The following is a 24753-nucleotide window of genomic DNA, read 5'->3' on the forward strand; positions in this document are numbered from 1 at the left end:
CTCCTCATATCTGAAGCATCAGCTATTCTGAGCTCCTTCTAGCTGCTCCCTGCAATTCATCCCTTGACTGGAGGCATGGACCTATCTTATTCCTAATGCCTGGAACACCTCTATTTTTCTTGTAGGTCGATTCTATACATCGTTTAACTCCACATTTTTCCACAACACATGAACATTTTGCACAGCTAACTTTCACACTGCCTTTAAGTCCAAATAATTCAGAAAACGTTCAACAACATACTGAGTTTTCCAAAGACGGCTGCAATCACTCTCACTAAACATATTCTTTGGGGTCCTCAGCTGCCGGTGGATTGGGTTTTTACGTTGTGAAGCAGCTCAGGTCTCGTGGAGAGGCCATGTGTAAGGTGCTGCAGCTAATAGTCTCTGCCCAGGTGCCAGACTAGTGAGTTGGGACACCTCCCACAATTCCACTTCTCAGCCATTTGAGTGTTTCTGGCAGAGATCCCAGACACTGCATCAGAGAACTGACCTCAATGTGCTCTTCACAAATCCCTGATCCGCAAGGTATTTGAGCATAACTAGGTGGTGAAATCACTCCCAAGGCCTACTCTTGCAGATCGCCAGTAATTTACATACTTTCCTTGATTACGGAGGTGTTGATTGGCCTCCCATTCTCTGGATTCCCAAGGTATCTTGAGCATCTCCCATCTGAACTCTGCATTCTGAACTGTCTTCTCCGATTACTCATCTCTCCCTCACACTAGCTCTTAACTGTGAGAAGGCACAGATCATACTCATCTCGTGTACCTGCATGTTCTCAGTTCGTCACAGGATGTCAGGCATAAAAATAACTGTCCAACAAAGACTTGCTAAAAGCATCAGCATGGCAGGAATATTCTCATCCAATTTGCTCTTCACATAGGAAGGCGCTGCTGAGTGATGCAAAGGGTTAACACGAACCTAAGCTTTGTGCTGTTACAAAATATGGTTTCAATCTGTGAATTTTTTATGAAAGCAAGACAATGTCTGCACTGGAAGAACTACCCAGACAACAGGGAGGTTAAGAGGCCTACGATATGCTCTAGGTAGCAATGATACCACAGAATTTAGACTACAGAGAGACTCACAAATTGAAACAATATCTGACTGACCTTTATCTAAGGCATGGAATTAATTATTAACCATACAGCCTGACCCAAACCTGCTGAGGCTAGAGTTGAATTCTGATTTCAACAGAGGCCTTCATGACACTCCAAAGATCCAGGGAAAAGGGCAAGGGTATCATCAAGAGGGATGATAACAAGATCAATGTATAAGGAAAAAAAAAATGGAGGGTGTTTATGGAGAAATCAACACTTTCTTCAGAGAAACTAGACAGAAGTGAAAGCACTATAATGCCTCAGTCAAAGGAAAGCCTAACAATATTATTTAACTTTATATCCTGATTAGAACTATATAATGGCTTAGAATTGGGTTTTGTTGGATGAAAAACAAGGATTTCTCTCAACACAACAACATTTAAATAAAGCAGATAAAGGAGACTGAGATTCAAGTTAAGATTTCCTCAAAGAGAAAGTAGAGATTCAATAAGAACTATTTGATAGATTGTCAGAAAAGAATACTTTTGAGATGTTCCTTTGTCCTGCACTGAGTTTTCTTTCTTGAAGTATTAATATGTAAAGACAATTGTTAAAAAAAAAAAAAAAATTCTGACAAGTGAAGGAGTGTCATCACAGAAAGCCATTTTGTGGTCAGAGCACACGGCCCTTACAAGTTCACAATAAATCTTTAAAGAGGAAAATGCCAAATTTTAATGAATTTTGCTGTGCCATGCTAAATGCTTTGATAATGTAAAATTAAATAAGAGAGAGATGTACAAAAAGAATGAAATATACAAAAAGTAAACATATTCATGATATAAAAATACACTCATTTTAGTAGTATTTTTCAATGTTTGGAAATGATTTTTCTGAAATTTGAAAGTCTTTGAACTGTTTTGTTTGGAACCTAAGTTAAGTATTCCATCAAATGCAATCTCATATTTTTGCAACAATACCCAAATTCTATTGAACTGATATGTGGTGTGGTATAGAGTCATTTTTTATAACAAATCCAATTCTTTTTAATTAAATTTCTTTTTCTATTTCCTAACATGGCTGAGAATCAAGACCATAGTAAAATCCTGCCACCTAGTGACAAAAATTGTGATATTTTTTTTTTAAAAAAACTTGTTTTTGCTTTTCTTCTATTACTTAAATTCTTCACTGTACATCCTGATTTGAGTTCCCTGTCCTCCCTGTTCCCCTCACAGAGACCCTCCTCAATCCCCTCCCCTTTCTTCTTTGAGAAGAGAAAGGATCCTCCCAAGGTACCAACCCACCCTGTCATCTCCTGACAGACAGGACTAGGCACGTCCTTTCCCATTAAGGCCAGACTAGGCAGCCCAGTTACTGGTACAAGATCTACATGAAGGTAACAGAGTCAGGCTGAGCCCCTGCTCCAGTTGTTGAGAGACTCACATGAAAGCCAAGCTGCACAGTTGCTACATATGTGTGGGGCAGCGGGCATAGGGCCAGCACATGCATGCTGTTTGGCTGGTGGAATTGGGGAGGCTCCAGGGAGTCTATGAGGATAACTCTAGCTGAAACTCCAAGCAGTAGGGGATATGGAGCTTGACGTGACCACCTCTTGTAGCCAGGCAGGACTCCCAGTGGAGGGATAAGGACACCAACCCACCCACAAAACCTTTGACCCCAAATTTATCCTGCCTACAAGAAATGCAGGGGCAAAGATGCAGCAGAGGCTGAGGGATTGGCCAACCAATGACTGGTCCAACTTGAGACTCATCCTATGGACAAGAACCAATCCCTGACACTATTAATGATACTCTGTTATGCTTGTAGACAGGAGCCTAGCATAGCTGTCTTCTGAGAGGCTTCACATAGCATCTGATCAAAGCAGATGCAGAGACCCACAGCCAAATATTAGCTGGAGCTGGGGAAGTCTCGTGGAAGAATTAGAAAAAGGATTGAGGAACTCAGAGGGCATAGGGGTTCCAGGAGAAGACAAACAGAGTCATCTAAAAACTGTCACTCTTTATTCTGCATCCATATCCAAATATACATTTAGCGGTTAGCTCTTAGATCACTGATAGCTTGGCAAGATGGCTCAACAGATGAGGGTGCTTATCACCAAACCTGATGGTCTGAGGTAAATTCCTGGAACCCACCTGTGTGGTGGAAGGATGCAACCGGTTCCTGCAAATTGGTTTTTTCAGCTTTACATGTAGTTTACGTCCTGCACGTACACATGGGGTGGGGAGTGGAGACCAAATATATAAAAATTACAGCAGAGAAAAGGGTTTGAAAGGAGGAAAGCAAGGGTATCATATGAGAAGAGCAACAGGGAGTTCGTCTGAGAGTGGCAGCTGAGTCTGCTGATCCACACATTCTTCATCGGAGTATCCAGAGATCAAGGCGGCCACGACTACGCATTCTACCAAGCAAGCCTGCTGCCCACACAACTATGTTTTCTAGCCTTCTAGAATACCTCCCTTTGTTTTAAGCACTTTATTTGCTAAGGAACAAACACAAGTTGGAAGTAATCCAAAAACAACTAAAAGTTACATGAGAGGACAGAGTTTCAAAAGGATTAAGTCAGTAAGCTAAAAAACGGAAAGCGTAGGTATGAGAGCATGTGTAGTGAAGAAACGATGAAGACAGAAGAATGTATGGGTAGAATTTAGCCATCGCTATTGTGGGCATTCAACTTTCAGAAATTAAAGATGAAAGCTGAAAGGCAAAACGATTTAAATCTTGGTGAATTTTAATGCAGGGACTTTCCTAGGCAAAAAGTAAAACAAAGCAAGATAAAAAAAAAGACCCACAGAGGCATGAATTTTAGAGAACACATTGGTTTATTAAGGACAGAAAACTTGCCAGCTGGGAAGTTCTTATTCTCCAAACCTCCCAACTCAGGGACAGAGTTGATCACACAATATACCAGAAGCCTGCAAACTTTCTACTGTGAAATTCTGTTAGTCTCTAAAGCAGGAGGTTTTACAGCAGACCTTGTGCTTAGATGATCTTCTTTTACCATCTGAAGTTCTTTATAATTTATGAAGAAAAGAAATGACTGGGCTCCATGGATAATGTAGTAAGCTGATACCAGAGAAATTAGAGATGAGCAAAGGTCAGTATCACCAGCATGCACTGACCTCTCTGGAATCAACAAGCATTGCTTATAAACTCAGTGCAGTTGGTGCTATTATGCATATAATAGACAACCTTGTATTTGCTCTCCGAGGACAGATTGGCGAGTAGAAACTTAGTCAGCAGGCAGACATGGAGAGGGTCATACACAGAGAAAGAAAGGAGTAAATAGATTGCACTGGTGTTCTCTCTCTCTCTCTCTCTCTCTCTCTCTTTTCTCTCTCTCTCTCTCTCTCTCTCTCTCTCTCTCTCTCTCTGGTGTTTCTCAGATTAAAAAAAAGAGAGAGAGAGAGAGACATTTTTTCCAGGAATATGAATGGTGAGAAGTTTTATACAATCTGAATTTAGTGCAGGATGAATTGTATCATCAAAGCCTGTGGGAATTATCTATTTATTTATTTTTTGCCAAGTAATGTTAAGAAACAACATCTTTCAGAGAATGCCTACATATACAACCACATCAATAAATTAGTAATACTTCTTCATTTATGTGTTCAAAAAGCCTCCTCTGCCAGTCACTACTCGACACCAAGGATTCTAGGACAGATAGAAATGGCATGATCTCTGCTTTCATGATGGTGTCAGCTGAACTCAAGGCTGCTGCTGCTGCACCAGACATGCTAAGTGACTCAAGAAGCTAAGTGACTACTTCCAGGTAGTTTGAGTGAGAATGTTCTGTATAGGTTCCTGTTTGAATACTTTTTGAATACATTTTAGTGGATCTATTTGGGAAGGATTAGGAGGTGTGGCCTTGTTGGAGGAGCTGTGTCCTGAGTCTGGCTTTGAAGTTCAAAAGTCTTCAATCATCCTCAGTGCATCCTCTCTACCTCCTGATTCATGATGTAAGCTCTCCGTTGTTCCCGCCACTATGTCTTTGCTCTACTACCATGGACCCCAAGTCTATGAACCCATAAGCCTAATTAAATGCTTTTCTTTATACACTGTCTTATGTAATAGTGATTTGTCACAGCAGTAGAAAGTTACCAAGACACATGATTTGTAAAATAATGGAAATAAAGAGATCAAAAATAGCAATTCTATAAGGCACTGGCATAAAAGTAAAAAAGCTTACCCAAATATCCAATTAAACCACCCCATTAATTACCCTGGCTCTACAACTAGGGGAAGAGTCCTCACTTTCTCTGAATAAAGATGAAACAGAGTGCCAGCCAGTGCGTTGTCAGTGTAGACGCTGCCAAGCCTGCCTGTGGGAAAGCTTCACAGCCCATGCAATCTCACACCCTAATTAGATAAGGAATGTGAAATCTGCCTGACCTCAGAAATGAATCTCACTATCATTGGGTCAAGAGCTTTATTGTCATTGAAAGTAGCTGCAAAAACAAAATATCTAGGTACATGCTTAACTAAGGAAGTGAAAAGCTGATAAAATTAACATTACAAACATGTGGAAGAAACTAAAGGAGACTAAAAATGGATTCTAAGATTAAAGTTGTTAAATTTTTATTACTATGCAAAGGAATCTTAAAATAATAATGATATTCATCCCAGAATTGGAATCCTAAAATTTATAAGCAATAATAAATTCCAAACATCCAATGCAAACTTGTGAAAGCGAGTGGGGGAGGAGGGAGAGGGATACCTCAACATCTAATTTCCAGACACAGTAAGATAAATAGGCACATAAATGGCTGGAACAGAGCAAGGAAAAGAAAAACGTCCCGGCATCTCCAAGCAACTACATTCTTGACAAAGATGCCAAAGCATCCACAAGAGGCTGGGCAGCTTCTCTTAAAAATGGCGCAAGGGGGAGTGAATAGCCTCACAGTGAAGAGCAAAATAAGACCCTGTCTATTGCCCTGCCAAAACCCAGTCAAAACTGGCTTCAAAGACCTTCTTATTCAAAGCCAAGGTCTGAACTGCCTAGAGGACACCATAGAGGAAAGACTTTAAGATATTAGCAGAAACAATGACAAACAGGATATCAAGTCTAAAACACAAAACAAAATGAAAACAAATAAAAAAATGAACAAACCCTGGTACATGGCAAAGGACAAAATGAAAGGAATGAAAAAACCCTGGCAAAGGACAAAATGAAAGGAATGAAAAACCACCCAGTTTTTTTTTTTTTTTTTTTTTTTTTTTTTTTTTTTTTTTTTTTTTTTTTTTTTTTTTTTGCTCCATTGTTGCTGCAGCTGCGATTCCTTCCCTGGTAGTAGATCCAGTGTTACTAAGTATCCAGGGATTAGGAGGCTGCCGCAGTGACTCTCCTAGACATTTTTGGGCTTCCATCCCTGCCAGACTGGGACTACTGAGAGACCCTGCTCAGTAGGCTGAGAAACTACTGTAGCCACACAGTCAAAGACAGCTACTCTGAGACTACTGCAAGTACCCTGTTCTTGGCATCTGCGGTGTGACTTGACACTGTTATTAGTTTAAAGTTAGGGAACTTGGTGAGCTTGAAAAAATTTCAAAAACATGGAGAAGTAATATATAATGCATCCCTAAGAAACTATAAAGCAACTTATAATAATACACATGTATATTCAGTCTTGTGTCACAAGATCGATTCATTGATATCTTCTAGTCAGTTTTCACCATTCCACTTATTATTTAGTGCATCGTATAATTTCATAAGTAATTATTTCAGATCTCTCAATGATGTTTTATTTAAAACAAGAACACGAATTCAATACAACATCTTTAATAAACGATCATTAATGTTTGATGAGGTGATCTAGTTTATATCTGAAGATACTCCTATTTTGTAACTGCCATTTCTTTATTTCCAATATTTAAGTATCTTTTGTATTTGAAGGAGATAAATGACTTACTCATATTTATTCCAAGTTTTTCGTTGATTTAGTCACTCACTCCTCTTTTCATACTTTCGATGGAATACACAATTATTTTTGACAAAGTTCTCTTGTGATAGGAGTCTTCTTTTTTTTATTGGATATTTTATTTATTTACATTTCAAATGTTATCCCCTTTCCCGGTTGGCTTCTCCTCCGGAAACCCTCTATCCCATCCTCCCTCCCCCTGCTTCTATGATGGTGCTCACCCACCCACTCCCGTCTCTCTGCCCTGGCATTCCCCCACACTGGGGCATCGAGCCTTCCCAGGACCAAAGGCCTCCCCTCCCATTGACGTCCAACCGGCTACATATGGGGCTGGAGCCATGGGACCCTCCATGTCTCCACATTTCAGCGAGTATTTACTGCAAGTGAATACTCACCACTAGGTGGCAGTACACTACTTTCCATTTTGTCTTAGTTGATAAGCTGAAGTAGAAAAGGAAAATTTCACGAAGTTCAACTTAAAGAGATCTTTTTATTTTTTCTTGGATGAAGTGCTGCTCTACAGTGGAAATGAGGAACTTGTAGGGTCTACCTCCAGTAGAGGGACAGTACATCAAGAAGAGGGATAGGGTTGCTATTCCACAGTCAAAAGCTCTGACCCAGAATTGTTTCTGCCTGAAGAAACTGTAAGGACAGAAATGGAAATGAGCATGAGAGAAAGGAGGTCCAGTGACAAGCCCAAGTTGGGATCCAGCACAAGGGGAGGCCCGGGGCCTGACACTGTTACTGATGCTGTGGTGTGCTTGCAGACAGGAGCCTAGCATGGCTGCCCTCTGAGAGGCCTAACAAGCAGCCGAAAGAGTCAGATGCAAATACTAGCACTCAACCAATGGACAGAAGTTAGGAACCTCTGTTGTTGAATTAGGGAAAGGCTGGAAGAAGTTGAGGAGGAGGGTGGCCCCATGGGAAGACCAGCAGTCTCAGCTGACATGGACTCTTGAGATCTCTCAGACACTGAGCCACCAACCAGGCAGCATACATCAGCTGATAGGAGGCCCCTGACACATATACAGCCGAGGACTGCCTGGTCTGGACTCAGTGAGAGAAGATGTACCTAACCCTGGAGAGACTTTAGGCCTCAGGGAGTGAGGAGGCCTGGTGGGATGGGGGTAGGGGGTGGGGACATCCTTTTGGAGACAGGGTGGCCAGGAGAGGTATGGGATGGGAAGCAGTGAAGGGCAGGGGGGAGGAGGATGAAGTCTGGATTGTTGAAATGGATTAAAGAATAAAAACAAACAAATTTAAGAAAAAGAAAATGCCAATAAAATCGAGTCAACTAAACTTATTACAACTTTTGGAAATAGAATTGTCTGATTTCATCTGTTTTTATTTTACAGAGAGGTATCAGTTTCTTAATCCAAAGCATATATTTGGGTGCCCTACTTTTTGATGAGCTGGCTGTTATATTTGAAGCTAAAACTTCATGGTTGTATGGATCCATTCCTCAGCAATATTGAAAGTTCTTGTCAAGCACAGATAAAACCGTAAGCACATGATGTAAGGCAGTGTACAAAACGTCACAGGCATAGTGTATGTCCTGTATGAGAAATGCATAAATGAAAGAAACCTAGGGTTAGACAATTTCTTTGAAGATCTCCTAGAACAAAGCGGGGCAGCACTGATGCTGATGTTGAGGTGGATGAAGAGAAGCAGCAGCTTCTTGGCATCGCCTCCAGCGCTCTTAAGAATGCATTCTCTGAGATGGAAATGTTATAAACTATTTAAGACTCTCTCCTTCGAGGTGGATGATCCTGCATGTATAATAAATTTTTATTCCACATGAAATATGTGGGATATACAAGCTATTTCTAGTTCCCAATGAAGTTGGGAAGGTAACGTGGTAAATGAAAACTTTAGTGCACTGAGTTTTATATCTCTGGGCTTTAAAGGAACATGGTTCTTCATGAGTGCTACTTAATGCACTTATACCAATGAATTAACTGAGAATTCTCTGCAGTAGTAATTGTGTCAGATGACAGGTAACCAATTGAACTCATCTATAATTTAACAGGGGCATAAAATAGATCTTTTTTTTTTTTTCAGAAGAAACACGTAAGAATGAGTTTATTTGTGGGGTATAAAAATAACTGCTGCCCTTTTGTGTTTGATGCCCGAGGTCTAACTTTTCTCTCTATCAAGTGCACAGTTTTGATGTTGGAAATACCAGATATGGCAGGACAGAAGTAGAGCTCAGTACAGGTGAAGAGTGAACGGCAGAACAGAGGTAGGCCTATAGATTCAGGCTGGAACACAGTATGAGTCACCTGTCTGAACATTAAGAAAACTGATAATGGGGAAGGAGATAGAAATTTTTAGAAACTTGTCAGAAGGGCAAAGACTAGATATGGAAAGTCATACTAGTGTTGTGAAAGTCAACTAGTCAACTAGTGTTGTGAAAGGTAGTTTCTGTATGACCATCATCACAGAGCAGAGAAGGAACTCCACAGAAGGGGTACTGAGAAGCCACGGCTTTCTGTTCCTTCTCCCAGCTCTCAGACAGGCATCTGAGCTACTCTGCTGGACACACTGGTTACGGTGGTTCTTTTTCCTGGCCCTTATCACACTATACAGTTGAGAGCAAGGGCAAGTGAGCAGAACAAATTCAGAAACTATCTGAGTAAAAGAATATTCACTTTATGTGGGATTTGTTCTCAAGAGTCATGTGGAAAAGTTGTCTGGCCAACGTGTAGTGACTTTGGGGGCCTGGCAACAGTTGTGTTTCCCTCCTCGAGGGAAAAAGCAGAGAGTCTGGTTGAAGCTAAGAGTGGAAGTATTTGTATCACAAGGACAGGAAAAGAGACACCAGTTCTAACTGTCTCAGTGTCCAGATGGAGCAAGGTAAGTTTGAGTTTATATTTGAGTTTGAGTCCAGGTTGCTGTATACAGACAGCACTAAAGGGAACTTTTTTCAAACACACAATCACTGCTGATTCTGTAAAGAAGAGGAACCTTCTGATCACCCTCAGAAATGCTGATCAATTCTCAAGTGCAACAGTCCTCCTGCTGAGTATGCTCAAGCCATCTGTATTACGCTGTGGTGCCTTGACCAAGTTTCCTCAAAGAAGGTCTTATCTTCTTATTTACTAATCAGATCAAGCAACCACAATGCCCAACAGTGTACTATAGCTGATGGCATCATGGGTGTCATTATGCATTGTCTTGTCATCTGCCTTGTCTCGCCCCCCATAGGCATCTTGTCCTATTGGTGTCCTCTGGTGTGTCTCTCCTTTCATCCCTGACTGTCATCTTTCCTAACACACCAAGGGGCTCACCAAGTTAATGTAACTAACTAACAACTGATGAAGGGCATATCTGACCAACTTGGCCTGGGAAATTAGATTCTTAACCACTGTGTCTGTAAATAAATGTTTTCAAAGTGTCCTTAAGCCACCAGCAGGAATATCATATGGAGACTTGTAAGCACTGCCTGACTCAGGTGCTCCCAACCACTGAATTGGAATCCTTTTATGCTGCATTCAAATAAAAATCCAGTATATCATTTTAAACTGGAGTATATCCCATCTCTGTTCTTAAAGTATAAAAATAATTTTTCAATTTTATTATTATATTCTCAAACAAATACCGAAGTTTGTTTAAGAAATAAAGAATAGAAAGACAGTATAACACGTGTGCCTTAACTGACCTTTGCTCTACATGAGGAGTGGTTTAAAGTACTTTTATACTGGCTGACACATCAAAAACCCCTGTTGAATCAGGGTAGGTTCTTTTACTGTCATATTTTAGAGATGAAGAAGTTAAGGCAGAGAATATAGTAATTTTCCAAGTTAATATATCAAGCAACTGGTAAAGTGCAAACCTTTCCAACTAGGCCTCAGAAGTTAGGTCCTTAACCACTGTTACTGTAAAGAACTGGTTTTCAACGTGTCTCCAAGTCACAGGCAGGAATCTTATATGGAGGCTTGTGAGCAATGCTAACCTCAGGTGCTTCCCAACCACTGACTCAGAAGCACTCCTGTCGGGACTAGCAGTGTGACTTCACCCAAATATACTAAGTGAGTTCAGTGTATGTTCAACTATGAGGAAACGTTTCTTCAGAGATCAGTGACAACAGCGTTAGGAATTTTTCAAATTTCTATCTGGGAGTAAACCATTGTGTATATACATACCTACCAAAGCTTTTATTCAACCCTGCCGCCTTCAATCACTTTTAATTACAATCTGTTACAATTAAAGTAAGACATATTGTTTTGGCTTAGGAGTCAAGGAGGATTTTTCAGAGTTGAACTGGTATCCCAAGCAGTGGAAGTTGTTTCAAAAAATTATTTTTCCTCCTCAAATCAAATCCCAACATTTTTACTTATGTCCCTAATCTACTTCTTGCTACTGTACCCAGACCAGAGTCCCAGTGAGGGATAAGGTCAGGTCTCTTAGGTAATGCTTCCTTCTGAGATTTCATTCAGCAGCCTCCTTTACACTTCCTCTCTGGACATAAAGTGGATACTCCAGAAGGTTGAAACATTTGTCTTCATTTTGCTGAAGACAAAACAAAAACAGAGATCCTTATTTGTTCTTATGTGTTTATGTAGTCTGGCTCAAGTGGCACCTGACCTTCCCTTGCTGCCATCGACTTCAGGTCAAAAGTGGATGAGGCCTTATCTTGGTACCCAGGAGAGCTATGCTGTCACCCTCAATAAATATAGTAATATTGCGCCATTTGCATTTTGCTATATATTGAATCAATTCAACAAACAGTTAAATGTACCAAACAACCAGCATTTATATGCTCTGTTAAGTCTTAAACTCAGTTCAGATGTTTACCCTTATTTCAAGCAGGAAAGACATACAACAGAATCCACATTTTGATTCATCAAAGGAAGTCTTAAGCCTGGTTCTAATTTCTAAAACAAAGCTGGTGCTGCAGGAAAGTTAATATTATTAATTAAATCACAAGGGTTTGAGTACACAGTTCATAGAAGACTGATATTTTATCCATCCGAGGTAAAATGATTGACTTGCATGTCCTGGGTACAGCCTGGGAGGAACTGGCCAGAAACAATATGGAAACAGTCTCCTTCTCACTCTTCCTTCTCTAGACAGATCATTCTCCTGAATAAGTCTTTGAACTTAGAGTTACTCAAGATGATTATGATGGAGTGGCCAGCAGGATATGCTGCCATGATTTCCTTCACCACAAAGAACTGATGACTTCTGTATGGAATTCTAAATGTCATATTTGCCATGAAGGCAGCAAAGTAAGAAACAAAGAGACAGAAGAATGTTGTCACTGTTTTTAATGCATTTATATGGGCTTCGGTTCTGGCATTTGACAGCTTGTGAGATTCACTTTGCATCCGGTACATGTGCTTGTAAAGAGAGACAAATAACATAGAAGTGCAAATCACAAACACAGTTAGGGGAAGCAGTAAGATCAGGTTAACAAGGAGCAAAGCATTATTTCTCATTAGCTTGACATCACTATTATTTAGGGTTGTGTTTCTCAGGAGATACCCATCCTCAATTAAAGGGAAACCTACCTCAATACACACAGTGGCAGTGCTCAAAGAGGCCAGCAAACTGCCCAGCAGCAGCCAAAATATGAGCTTTGAGATTCTGAATTTCAGCCAAAGAAACCAGGGCTGAGTGAAGCCTGAAATCTTGAGGCAGTAAAAGACAGATAGACATGTGGCAAACCAGAGGCCAATCGAACTGAAGAACATCCAAATGAACATTATCTGTGAACTATAAATATTTTCCTCATAAGAGTATGGAAAGAACACAGAGAAGAAGCTTTGTGTCATCAGCGTCATCTGCAGGCCGAGTCTGGACAACCCTGTGCACATCAAGAGGGTCTGCAGGATCAGGAACCTTCGGCTCTTGAACAAGTCATAGCAATTCACAATGATAAGGAATCCATTCACGGTAGCCCCTATGAGGAACTCTGCTGTCATGATGATCATGTGATAAATAGCTGGGAAAGGGAAGGTCATGATGACTCTCAGTGTTTTTCTGGATGTCCTTAGATTCTTCCTCTTGATAGTCCATAGGGTCCTAAGGAAATTGGCTTGCTGCTGACCCTTGGATTGTAGTAGAGCCTTATGCATGCTTTTCTGTAAGAAAGAAAGTCAGATGACTTTTCAACCCAGTGCTCATCATGGGAAACTGAGAATGCAAATTCAAATATTTGAATGATGGCTGCTCTTTCCAATTATATTTAGAGGTAGGGGCGCTGCCATGTCTGAGCTACTCTGTTTTCTAATTTGGTCTGATTGTAACTATGTTTCATTTTGACTACTGCTATTACGTTTTTGTCTTTTTTTCCCCTAATGCCAAAGACAACAGCCCTAGGGTACATGCTTATTGTTCTTTATTGTAACAATGTCCAATCTCAGATATCACTTGTCTCAGTATATACGGCTGCCTATCCAATACACTTTGGAGTTAATATTACTTCTGGAAAACATAAATAAATTTTTTTCTCTTGATTCAAGGGTAGGACAGAGGAGGGAGTCTGGGAAGGATGAACAACATTGAAGATGTTTGAAGAAAGCTATATGGAGACTTACTATTTTATAAACTTTCACGTGTGTGTGTGTGTGTGTGTGTGTGTGTGTGTGTGTGTGTGTAGAGGAGTTTTCAAATACTGTAGATCTAGATAGAATTCTTGCTTAAAATAAAAATTCAATCTCATCAGTTTTTCAAAACTTTTGTTTTGATTTTCTAGCAACTTTGTTTCTTTTTTCCATTTTTTTAATTCTATATTTTCTTTACATGGAGTTGACCCTACACAGGGGATAGCATTCCTCAGGTTGTCAAATGAAAATTTTTAGTTCCAAGTGTGGGATACTTCCCTTGAGTTGTTTGTCAGAGAGGTCACAGTAACCATCAAATAATACATGCTAGTGCTGTTGACTTTTCTTGCTCACCAGAACTTGACTGTAAGGTCCTATCCCTGAAAATTCCATGCACTTTGACATTGAATTTAGAGAGATCAAGCAAGGGCTGATTTGGAAGCTTTCTTTATGCTGCCTACCTTTTATAGAACCAGAAGTTGCAGTTTAGGCTGCTGGGACAGAAAAGCCATCATCAGCCTACCAAAGCCATGAATCTGTGAACTACAATAAAAACTGGTTTGGCAAGACATAGCCATGGGTGCAGTAATGACTGGAATGTCGTAGGTGTCTTAAGTCAGTTTCTGGTGGGATTTAAGGTATACTCCACAGGAGAGAACTTCTATCTGATAGTATAAATCTGACCACGAACCCCTGACTATGAATGTAATAGACTCTAGTGATGAACCTACTACCATTATTTTGCTAAATAGCTACAGTATCAAACTGACTTTTAATAAATTATGTACTCTCCTTTCAAACCCCTAGGTTTGTGCAGCTCTCAGTTTTCATCAGAGAAGCTTTGTGTGTGTGTGTGTGTGTGTGTGTGTGTATGTAATGGACAGTACTTAAAACAGAGACACACAACTGGTCAAGGTGTTGGTAACAAGTGTCTGCAGTTCTCATACACAGATTGATTTCATACTTGGACGTATCCTAACCCAAGGTTTAATTGAGAAAAGAGGATGGAATGATTGTAAAAGTCAGAGTAAGAGAATGGAGTGCCAGTGACTTCTGGATGTAACAAGACCATTGTACTCATGAACTCACAGCAGTGTGGCCTTGGGAGAACATTGCCAGTCAGTATTTCAGCATGGAAGTGGCACAGCACATACACACTACTTCTGGATGCGAAGCATTGATGCCTAGAAAAGAGAGAGTTGGTTTTCTTTAGGTCTACAGTCCCTGATAGGTTGACCAGACTCCAGTAGATGCTTCACAGTCACCTTGCACCTCTGCGTGTATGGGTACCACTAAGCAAACTCAATGGGAGTTGGGAAGAAGAAGGAGAAGGAAAAGGAGAAGAGGAGGAGGAGAAAGAGGAAGGAAGACGTGATGTTGGTAAGGTAAGTAGAGGAGATTCACAGAGGAGTTGAGGGAACAGGAGTGAATGTGATAGAAATAAAATCATGTACATATATGACATTCTCAGAAACAAATTTAAAATATTATATTAAAATAAAATAGAGCAAAACTTTTCCTCCATTGCGCTCAACTTTCATCTAAGAGAATTGCCACATTAGACTTTAATTTCTGGGATACAATGCCCTAAAAGAAAAGCCACTTTTTGTCCCAATATACTGTATTTTTATTGCCTTTGTGTTGGTAGGCTGTTGACAGGTGGTCCTGCCATGCAAAATAGAAGGTTCAGTAATGTTAACAACCAACAGAGGACATAATCACTGTATTAAAATGAGATCCCTCTCCAGGTTAAGAAGAGGCCTGCACATAGCCCTTTTCAACTCACACTACATGTAAAATGTAATAAACTATTACTACATAAGATGTCATGAATCCTGGATAAGCAACTGCCATTACTCTGTGCTATGTTCCTCTGTAAATGCTGGATCACTTTTCATCTTTCACACTTCATAATTCTCGAAGACATTGGAAGACTGACTCCATCTCTGTCTCTTTGAAAACTCTACTTTTATAAACCATAGTGTAAGGCAGAATATCATTCTGCCTGGCTTTTGGTCTTGGTGATGTTGTTTAGAAAACACAGTGTTGATGTTTGCCTCCTAAAAACATTGCCCTTTTAGGGAAAGTTATCAGCAGCATCCCAAACTCCTGGCGAGTGTCCTAACTGAGAAGAAAGAGAGGAAGATAAAGAAGAGCTCCATTGTTTACTTAGCTGAACTTAAGTGTTACTGCTAAGCCATAACATTATGTTTGGACAGTTTTCAAATACTGTAGATCTAGATAGAATTCTTGCTTAAAATAAAAATTCAATCTCGCTCATCAGTTTTTCAAAACTTCTGTTTTGATTTTCTAGCAACTTTGTTTCAATAAAAGACCCTGTTGAGCTGACTTAAGCCAATGAGAGGTAGCAGTTTGTATAGAAGTAATCCAGATGATAGGCAGATGTCAAATTATTAATTACATAGCACAATGCCAGACAAAAGTCTTATACTGTATTCCAACTCTAGGCTATTTTACATTAAATAATTCATCCTTCACATATTCAATGTGGTTTTAACTATACTGTTTGGCCATACAATCATAATGAAAAACATATATACTAATATGCCTTTATTGACCTTATATTTTAGTGCAGCAATGATGATCATTTTATATGTTCAATATATTTAGCATTATAGCCAGTGTTTGAGTATACAGGAATTTACATAGTTTCTTCCTTGTTTTCTAGGTGTTCAAGACTCTACAGAGTCTTCCCTCAAATTTTCATGGAACACAGGATTAAAATGGATGGAGCAATACAGACACAGACATTTTTATTTTTGTCAAAAACGTTAATATTGAAATAAGTGTAATTTTTCATGATGATTGTTATGAAACTGCATTTTTACACCTAACTCAGAATATATATATATATATATATATATATATGTATATGTATATGTATATGTATATGTATATATATATATATATATATATTCTACAAGTATGATTTTTACGGAGCTTCTTCTGATGTGACGTCTTAGATAAATACATAATCTATCAGCTAGAATTTATCTCCATTACGTACTGACATGCTTTAAAGTATATTGGCTGGGTTAGTTTCGACCCACCTTGCCTTTGTCACTGGTGTGGCTGCTTGCAGGGAATGGGGCTAATGATTCTTTTCTGAGATTTGAATTTCTAGAACCCATTTTATTGTGAAATCCTGGATTCTGGCTCTGATTTGCCTCTTTATCTACACCATTTAATTGAGGGGAAAGAACGACTTTCGTAAGAACTGCTCTAAACGTATAATTGACATTGAGCTTCAATTAGCTTGCATTTGCATTTGTGATTTTACTGTCATATGGCTACTGGTTTGCATTCACCCAGTCCAACCCCATCTTGGAGACAAAATTTTATTGAAGGGCTTGCTCAGCAAAGAGAAGGTTCATGGTGACTGAGATAGTCTTACCATGAACAGCTCATTGGCATTGTTTTGAGTTTAGAGAAAGGCGGCGATCAAATGAGAAATGGGTTTCAAATTAAGAAATGTCTAGCAAACTTACTGTGACAGATTTCTTTTATTAGGACACTAGATATTTATAGCTAAATTTGCTTACCTAGTCTCAATGAATATAAATGCTGATAAATACTCATAAGCTTTTTGAGAATTGGTATATCTCTAGTGAAACTGTTTGAGTAGAATCTTTTGATTCTGAGGTGAAGGAAAAAATTAGTTGGGAGATTAGAGGAGGGAGGCTGGCAACATGGTTCACTGAGTAGAGGAGCTTGCCACCAAATCTAGTGACCTGAGTTCAATTCCTAGAAGCCACATGGGGAAAGAAGACTGAATCCAAAAAGTTTCTCATTGATTTTCACTCAAGCATACAGGCACTTACACATAGTAGATAGACAGACAGACAGACAGACAGACAGACAGACAGATAGATGACAGGCAAATATATCCTTAGATACAAGCAAGAAACAACAGCCATAACAAATAATTAAAATTAAGATGTACTTTAATTATTGATATTATTTCCAGGCATTCCCCGGGTACAGCATATGGTTCTTGGAAGGATCAGGAAAATAATTATAAACTATTTTCCCAACAGATTGCTACACTATTAACTAAAACGACGTGGTATATTCTTTTTTTGTTGTTGTTGGAATTATAACTTTGGTTCTATTTTCACCCTTTATTTGGAAAACAGGGCAACATTAAGTTTTAGATTTTTAAATGAATTAACATGGTAATAAAAGTATGGCCTGAATTTGGAGAGTAAGTGGTTTTCCAGTTTGGGGATAAGAGGTGCAAGATCATCTCCAAAGGAGAAGAGAACACATACTCAGTGAACCACCAAAGGGTTTGGCTTCCACTCACTGAGGGCAAGCAGTGCAGTCCAGGCTAACCATCCATGATCTTTGTCACAGCAAATCAGAGTCTCCAATTGTTCAAAGTAATTGTAGGTACAAGAGAGAAAGCAACTCCAGACTGACTTATTAATTGATCTGGATGACTATGAAGTGTCCCCCACTCCCGAGGTGGCAAAAATCTTCAGAGTGACTGTTGGAGCAGGGAACCTTTCATGTGCTCCCAGTTGTTATACAGTGCATAGAGACTGGTGAGTGTCAGTCCTGCCAGGCCACCTCGTGCTATTCCTCGAAGACCACTTGTACATTTATACAACATTCCTGTCATGGTTCCAGCTGCTACTGTGTTGAGGTCATCTTCTGCACCCCGTGTTTTCTCAATGATAACACCAAAAGCACTATAGAGCAAAGCCAGGGAACCTAGAGTATTAGCCCAAAGTGCCCCTTGCCTAGTCACCATATTCAAAATCTGTACATTTCTTGGTTTGGACCAGGCCATGCTCTGGGTTTCCTTCAATCCTAAACGAAGACCGTTCATTGCCCCGAATGCAGCCCCTGTCATGCAACACCCTCCAATGGTAAAGAAAGCTAGCTCAAATCTGCCTCGGGTTTTATTAGCTCCAGTTGGCAAAATAAATTCATCAGTATCCACATTTAAATAAGGAGACAGGGGGTTCATACCAGTCAGCGGGACGCCGGCCAGATCAGATCAGCGTTCCAGTAACCCGCTCCTCCGGCTCCGAAAAAGCCAGCTAAACCGCTGGTAGATTTGTTGCTACTCCCTGCGCCACCCTCCATGAGGTCGCAGCAAACGGCGGTGGGCTTCCCACCACCAACCTCAGGCCGGGGTCGTGTGCTCGGCCGTGGCCCCGATAGCAACAGCGGGAAGAGACGTGGTACATTCTTAATGGAATGCTTTCTTAAGGGAAAAACTACTTAAAACCAATTGAGAATCACAGTACATTTACTGTCATTCATTCCCCCCCTTTATGCAGAAACTAGAAGAAATGAACACAACAATTTCTAGTGTAGAGTGAAAAATTATAAAGGCCATCTTATCAAATATATATAAATTTTTCGCCTTAGACCTTGGGCAGAAAAGCACCTGCCAGCAGGTTTGGGTCCATCTAATTAGTTACAGAGGAGGGGGGAGTTACAGTACAAAGGCCTGTTAAGAACATCCCAGAAACTGACTGGCCAAGGGAAGAACTACACCCTGCCCCATGGTACGGCCTACTAGTGTTCAAAAAAGGTAAAACAACCAATCCTGTGCACCCGCGCGAAAGTTCGATTTTTCCCTACCCCGCCCATATATAAGCGCTATGCCCCTGAGCCACGAGGTCAGTCCCTCTATCCCCTATGTGAGATATGGGGATATGGGCTGGCCCAGAGCTCTGATATAATAAACCACCTCATGTATTTTACAGCAAGACGGTCTCTCGTGTGTCCTTTGGGTGCGTGTTATCCTGAGACTTAAGTGGACCCCTTTTTGGGGAGTCCCGGACCTTTCACTAGAAGTATAGTTTTGTGAAGTATTCAAGCTAGGACTTTGGCCTTGGGTTGTTAGCACATGTAATTATCCATCAATGCCACAGGACTGACATACTGAATGAAGAACAGGAAAAGCCCAGGCATAAGTTAACAAATAGGATTCATTTAATACATCTGTGAAGAGCAAGGTACAATTCACATGAAAGCTACAGAATGCTCCTAAGGGAAATTGTTCACATTCAGACACTGTTTACTTCCTTTATAGAGCAAATTATTGCAGACTCTAATGGGCATGTGGAGTTTTTCCACATTACATAGGCAAATACTAGCAGAACTTTTGAAGTCCCCTTTCTTGGGGTTCTGTGCCCTCCCAGGTAAAACAAATGTATATGAACAAAACAAGAAAATCTGTATCTCAACTTTTGTCACTAGAGAGACTGATGTTTGGCCAAAGCCTTGAAGCAGCTGGTTGACATTGCATGAGCTGTCTCTCTCATCTAGGAGCAATAAAGAGTAAGATTTTGTGATATAATGTTTGCTCTCCAGAATGTTCTACATGGATTTCACTGTACTACAAAACTGAAATAGACTGTAGCCCATCACCAGAAGTAAAACAACCTGTAGCAGCATATATGGACTCAGGACAATAAGTTGCAAGCAGAAAATATGATAACAATTTATCCTAGTGTGTTTTGTATTGCTGTGATAAAACACTGACAAAAAGCAACTTGAAAAACACATCTTATTTCATCTTACATTACCAGGTAAGAGTCCACTAGGGTGGGGGTTCTCTCAAAGACACATGAGTTTCTCCAAATTACATAGGTAATTTAGAGAAGCCAGGAGGAAACCAGGGGGACACAAAGCAGCAATCTGGATGCAGGAACTGAAACAGAGGCCATTAATACAGTACATAAAAACAAAATTTTGGTGTCACACAATGTAGGTTCAAAACATTAATCAACGCTGTCTTCAGAAAGTATTGTGATAGGCAACCTATAATTCCCCCTGCTACAGCTTAAGTGGAATTCAAACTTTTTGCTGATTTAACCAATAAATAATTGATATGTTTTATAATATCTATTTCTCTTTCTAAAATATTTAATTATTGTTATTCTAACATTCACATTATATATGATTCTGCATGTATTATTTTGTTACATTAGTTAATTTACTAATTTTTAATTTCTATGTATGTATATATGTCTGTATGATGTTTCCTGCAGCACAGGTAAATGGATGCTTGTAGCAGCCAGAGAGTTGGGTTCTGTGGAGCTGGAGTTACAGTTGGTTTTGAGACACCTGATCTGGGTATTGTGAACCAAATTTGAGTCCTCTGTCAGAGCAGCCAGTGCACTAAACGTCCCTGAACCATCTCTCCAACCACTATATTACTCTATATAAGGCAGATCCAGATAATATAACTCTTGGTGCAACTTAACTATTATGCCATTTTCTAGTAAATAAAAATAATAATTCTTGTGGTGTATTTATTCATAAATATTTTCTATTTTATTTTCCATGTTTGAAATGTTACATGAAGATTTATAATACATTTTGAATGTCAGCGAACAAATACACACATTATTTCCAATATTTAAGACATCTTGACAATGACAGCCCAGAATTAAGATATATACTTTTAATTAATTATTTTTTGTTCTTTCATAATGAATACAAGGATATTACTAGTAACTTGGTCATAATATAATCTAAATCAGTAGGGCACTAAAAAGTAATCACTCAATCTTAAATGTCAAGAGAGACTAAATAATAATTTTACAGAGGTGAAGTAGTGTACTGTGGTTTTCAGGTTCATACACTTAGTCTTCATTTTGTTATAAAGGTAGTTTGTGTATGCACAAGGATGCATATTTACATGGGGGTGGGTTGCAGTTCCTGCCATGCCTACTTACATATTGACTCATGGTCAGTAGGTAAATGCAGGTTTTGTTCTATGTAAATAAGTTAAATGATGGGTCTTTTTACTAATCCATATTTAAATGTATTTTCTAAATTATTACCAGTAACAGCAAACCTAGTTAATAACCATAGTCCTTTGTAAAAAAAAAAAAAAAAAAAAAAAAAAAAAAGTATATCGAAACACTAAAACATACTATAAAAGCATGAAGAAGCATTCCCACAGGTGAGCTTCTCATGGCTATTCTTTGTTTTTTGATAGAATTATAACATAAAATGATAGTCTGATAGAAAACTGAAGTAGTATCTCTAGTATGTAGAGAGATAAATTCCTCAAGTTGTGTGAATGTTTTGAGTGATGAGACCTTAGCCAAGTCCAGGAAGAGTTGGCAGCCATGGTGAGAGATGTGTAGCATTTAGGAAAACAAAACACAACTCTTAAGGTAAGGATGGATCTACCACCAGGCTGAGGGTGCTAAGTGTCTGATCCTTCTGTTACCACTAGGGAGGTTCCCCCTAGTACCTGCAAGGAACTCTGGAAACCTGCTGTATGCCTTTACAACATTTGGCAATGTAACATTGGTTTTTTGTTTTTTTGTTTTTTGTTTTTTTTTTGTCTTTTTTTTTCAAATGTAGTAGTTTTGTGTGAAATAAATTAAGACATGTCTCTTCACTTTGCTCTACATTTCCTTTGCTGTGAAAACATTAGTGTGGCCTCTAGAGTTTCTAAAGGATGTTCTAAAATTTTGACCTGGCTAGAAGGAAAGTGAGTCGGAGACTCTGAGATGTATGCAAGTAGTTCAGTTTCCTTCCTGGGTACTTCTGGTATCCCAAGGGTTTTGTGTAGAGATAGTTTTCTGCCCCCCATCATTTTGGGTAGGTAGGGTTCTTGTAAGAATGTCAGTACATAAGCCTGGGATTTATCAATTCTAGAATGTGTTCAGCAGTATCAGACTCTAAAGTGCATGTACAATGGGGGGGAAATGATCATAAAATAGGCATATTAAAATGCTTGTCCCTGGGGATTAGCCTGCTACCCTCCAGAGGTCTTGCTCAGGCTTATATCCTTGGCTGCTTAGAGAATTAGAAAACAGGAAAAATTATTAAGTAAAATAGAGAGCAGCCGGGAAAGTTCCAAAGATATCAAACAGATGTCACAATCGGCCAGTAAAGAAAGGCTTTTACTAAGTGTGATTTCACACACACACACACACACACACACACACACACACACACACACACACACACCATGCAAAGCAGATGGGGCCTGCGTAGACTGAGGCCTGACTCTTCTTGAAGGCTGTGGGCTTTCAGACCTTTGAGGCTTTCTTCATCCCCTGTTTTAGGCATGGTCAGTTTGAACAGAATCAGGGTGGCAGATAGGTCCAAATGTTTACAAAAAACACATCTTTGTCTGGCCTTGAACTTATCAGACAGAACCATAAGCAGAGAGTCCTCCCAGCAGGAGATAAGCCCACAGGGCCTTTTGTTCTAAGCTGCTTGTCTTTTGTCCCAGCAGTGGGTCAGGAGGGTTAAGGATGAAGTCAGCCATTTTTGAAGTTCATCATCATTTTTACCTAGTCATGGTCCTCTGTTCTATTTGTTTGCATACCAAGAACCTATTTGTCTGCATAACTTCTCATCCCTCACACTGAAGTCATAATTGTTTACGAATGGAAGGAGTAGCAGCCCTAAAGATGACATGATAGAAAGAACTGTGACACAAAAATCAGCTCTTTCCATAAGGGGAACAAGAGAGTTTATCCTGAAGCTGTTTTGAGTGACCATTGCCTGGACCATGGATTTAAGTTACTCCAGATTTCATTTTCCAATGTGGAAGCAGTGAATGCTCATGAAGCTTTATAGTTTAAAGAAAGTCACAAATCAAAGCAAAATTAAAATATATTGGTCGGTGGTTAGAAGAAGATGAAGAAGGCTTCTCTAAAGGCTTTAGTTGCTATCTGATGACACTCTTAGCTTTTGGATTAGAGGGAGCTAGTAGTCTGCTAAATGAAAAAAAATTTCAAAAGGATTTTATCTTTTGCTGCATGCTAGTTCTGACACAGAGGCATGTCAGGAATGGCTGCTGGGGGTCCGGGAGGTGCTAAAGCCCAGGAAAAGGTACTGGTTCTGAACATGTAATATTTCAATCTCTCTACAGTATTGAAATTCGAAGCAATCAGTTTCTGCAGATACAGCTTGTTTTCCAGTGGTTTCCTTTCATAGAGCTAATGATGGTCTGGGAGGCCAGAGATGTTCCTAAATAACTATCAACAATCATCATTTCGATCAATTATGATACAAGTTTGAATTATCTTCCTATCCAGTTTATATAAAATATCGCATCAACAGTACTGTCATTAAGAGATCCTCTAAAAGTATTCAGTCAAAAGCAGTAGGAAAAATACTCTAAAAGCACCTGAGTAGTTAAAAATGTACATTTTAAACTTAATTATACTTTTGATATTTGTGAGCTTTCCTCTATGTGTGCTATATTGTGATTTTACTCATTGTAATACTAACTTTAGTATCTTATTAAGTCACATATTATATTCTCTTTAATGAAGGGTCATGGATACCATAAGCTCTCCTGTGATCTGACTCTGCCCCTTAAGAATGTTCTGAATGAACAACAGGACACACTGCTGTACCCTCAGGAATGCACACTGTCCAGTGACCTTTCTCCGCAGAGTTTCTCAACACAGGTTTGCTGTTATCACTCAGATTGACCTTCACAATATAGATTTCTTGGTTTCTTTTCTTTTATTTAATCTATGCTCACTAAAACCAAAACTGGAACCCAAGTGTGTGTCAAGATTGTTATAGTCAATCAGCTTTCTGTGGGAGGATTGTTGAGAGTATACTATAGGTACTTTTCAACATAGAACATGAGTTACCTTAAATATAAAGTTATTAAAAAACTTGATTCAAACACAGACTGTTCAATATGTTTATATTATATTTATAAATTTATATTACATTTATATATAATATAGATAAGCTTATATATAAATATACAACGTATATTCTCTTGAAATATAGTATGAATTTTTTTGGAATGTACCCATCCCCACTTCTTACTTTGATCTCTCTAGAATGTTGTGGACCCACCAAATTAGTGAGAAAAGACTTGTATTAAAGGCTGCAGAGACCACATCACACCAAGTTGGTGTCCAAAACAAGCCGTTCCCTCACTACACTAACGGAAGGAAGTTCCTTTACTTCCACCTTCTTTATTTCCTCTCTTCATATGCACAATGTTGTTTTCCTCACTGGGATGGAATTCTCATTCACTAGTGGGAAGGGCAGCTCCTGTCAGAACTAATGGTGAAAGGTCTTGAAGAGACAACTCTTTGTGTCTTATAAAGGATGGGTTAGTAAAATTCCATGTGATTCAAGGGAGCTTGGAAGACCTCTGCTTTAGAAAGACAGAGTTTTCAGTTGGAAGGGCACCTTGTCTTCCAAGTAGAAATTCTGACAAGAGAAGGAATGTGCAGGTCTGAG

At 39.4% G+C, this 24753-nt stretch overlaps 1 protein-coding gene and 1 pseudogene across 1 annotated transcript; both read right to left on the bottom strand.

The window, feature by feature from the left end:
• Window positions 1-12027: 12027 nt before the first annotated feature.
• LOC117720449 (taste receptor type 2 member 2-like) lies at window positions 12028-12939 on the bottom strand. Its single transcript, XM_034518933.1, has one exon. It carries the CDS (start codon window positions 12937-12939, stop codon window positions 12028-12030), a length of 912 nt encoding a protein of 303 aa, XP_034374824.1.
• A 4704-nt stretch (window positions 12940-17643) lies between these two features.
• On the bottom strand, window positions 17644-18722 carry LOC117720634 (mitochondrial import inner membrane translocase subunit Tim23 pseudogene; annotated as a pseudogene).
• Between the last annotated feature and the right edge of the window lie 6031 nt (window positions 18723-24753).

Source organism: Arvicanthis niloticus, chromosome 15 (genome assembly GCF_011762505.2).
Source record: "Arvicanthis niloticus isolate mArvNil1 chromosome 15, mArvNil1.pat.X, whole genome shotgun sequence".
Taxonomy (NCBI): Eukaryota; Metazoa; Chordata; class Mammalia; order Rodentia; family Muridae; genus Arvicanthis; species Arvicanthis niloticus.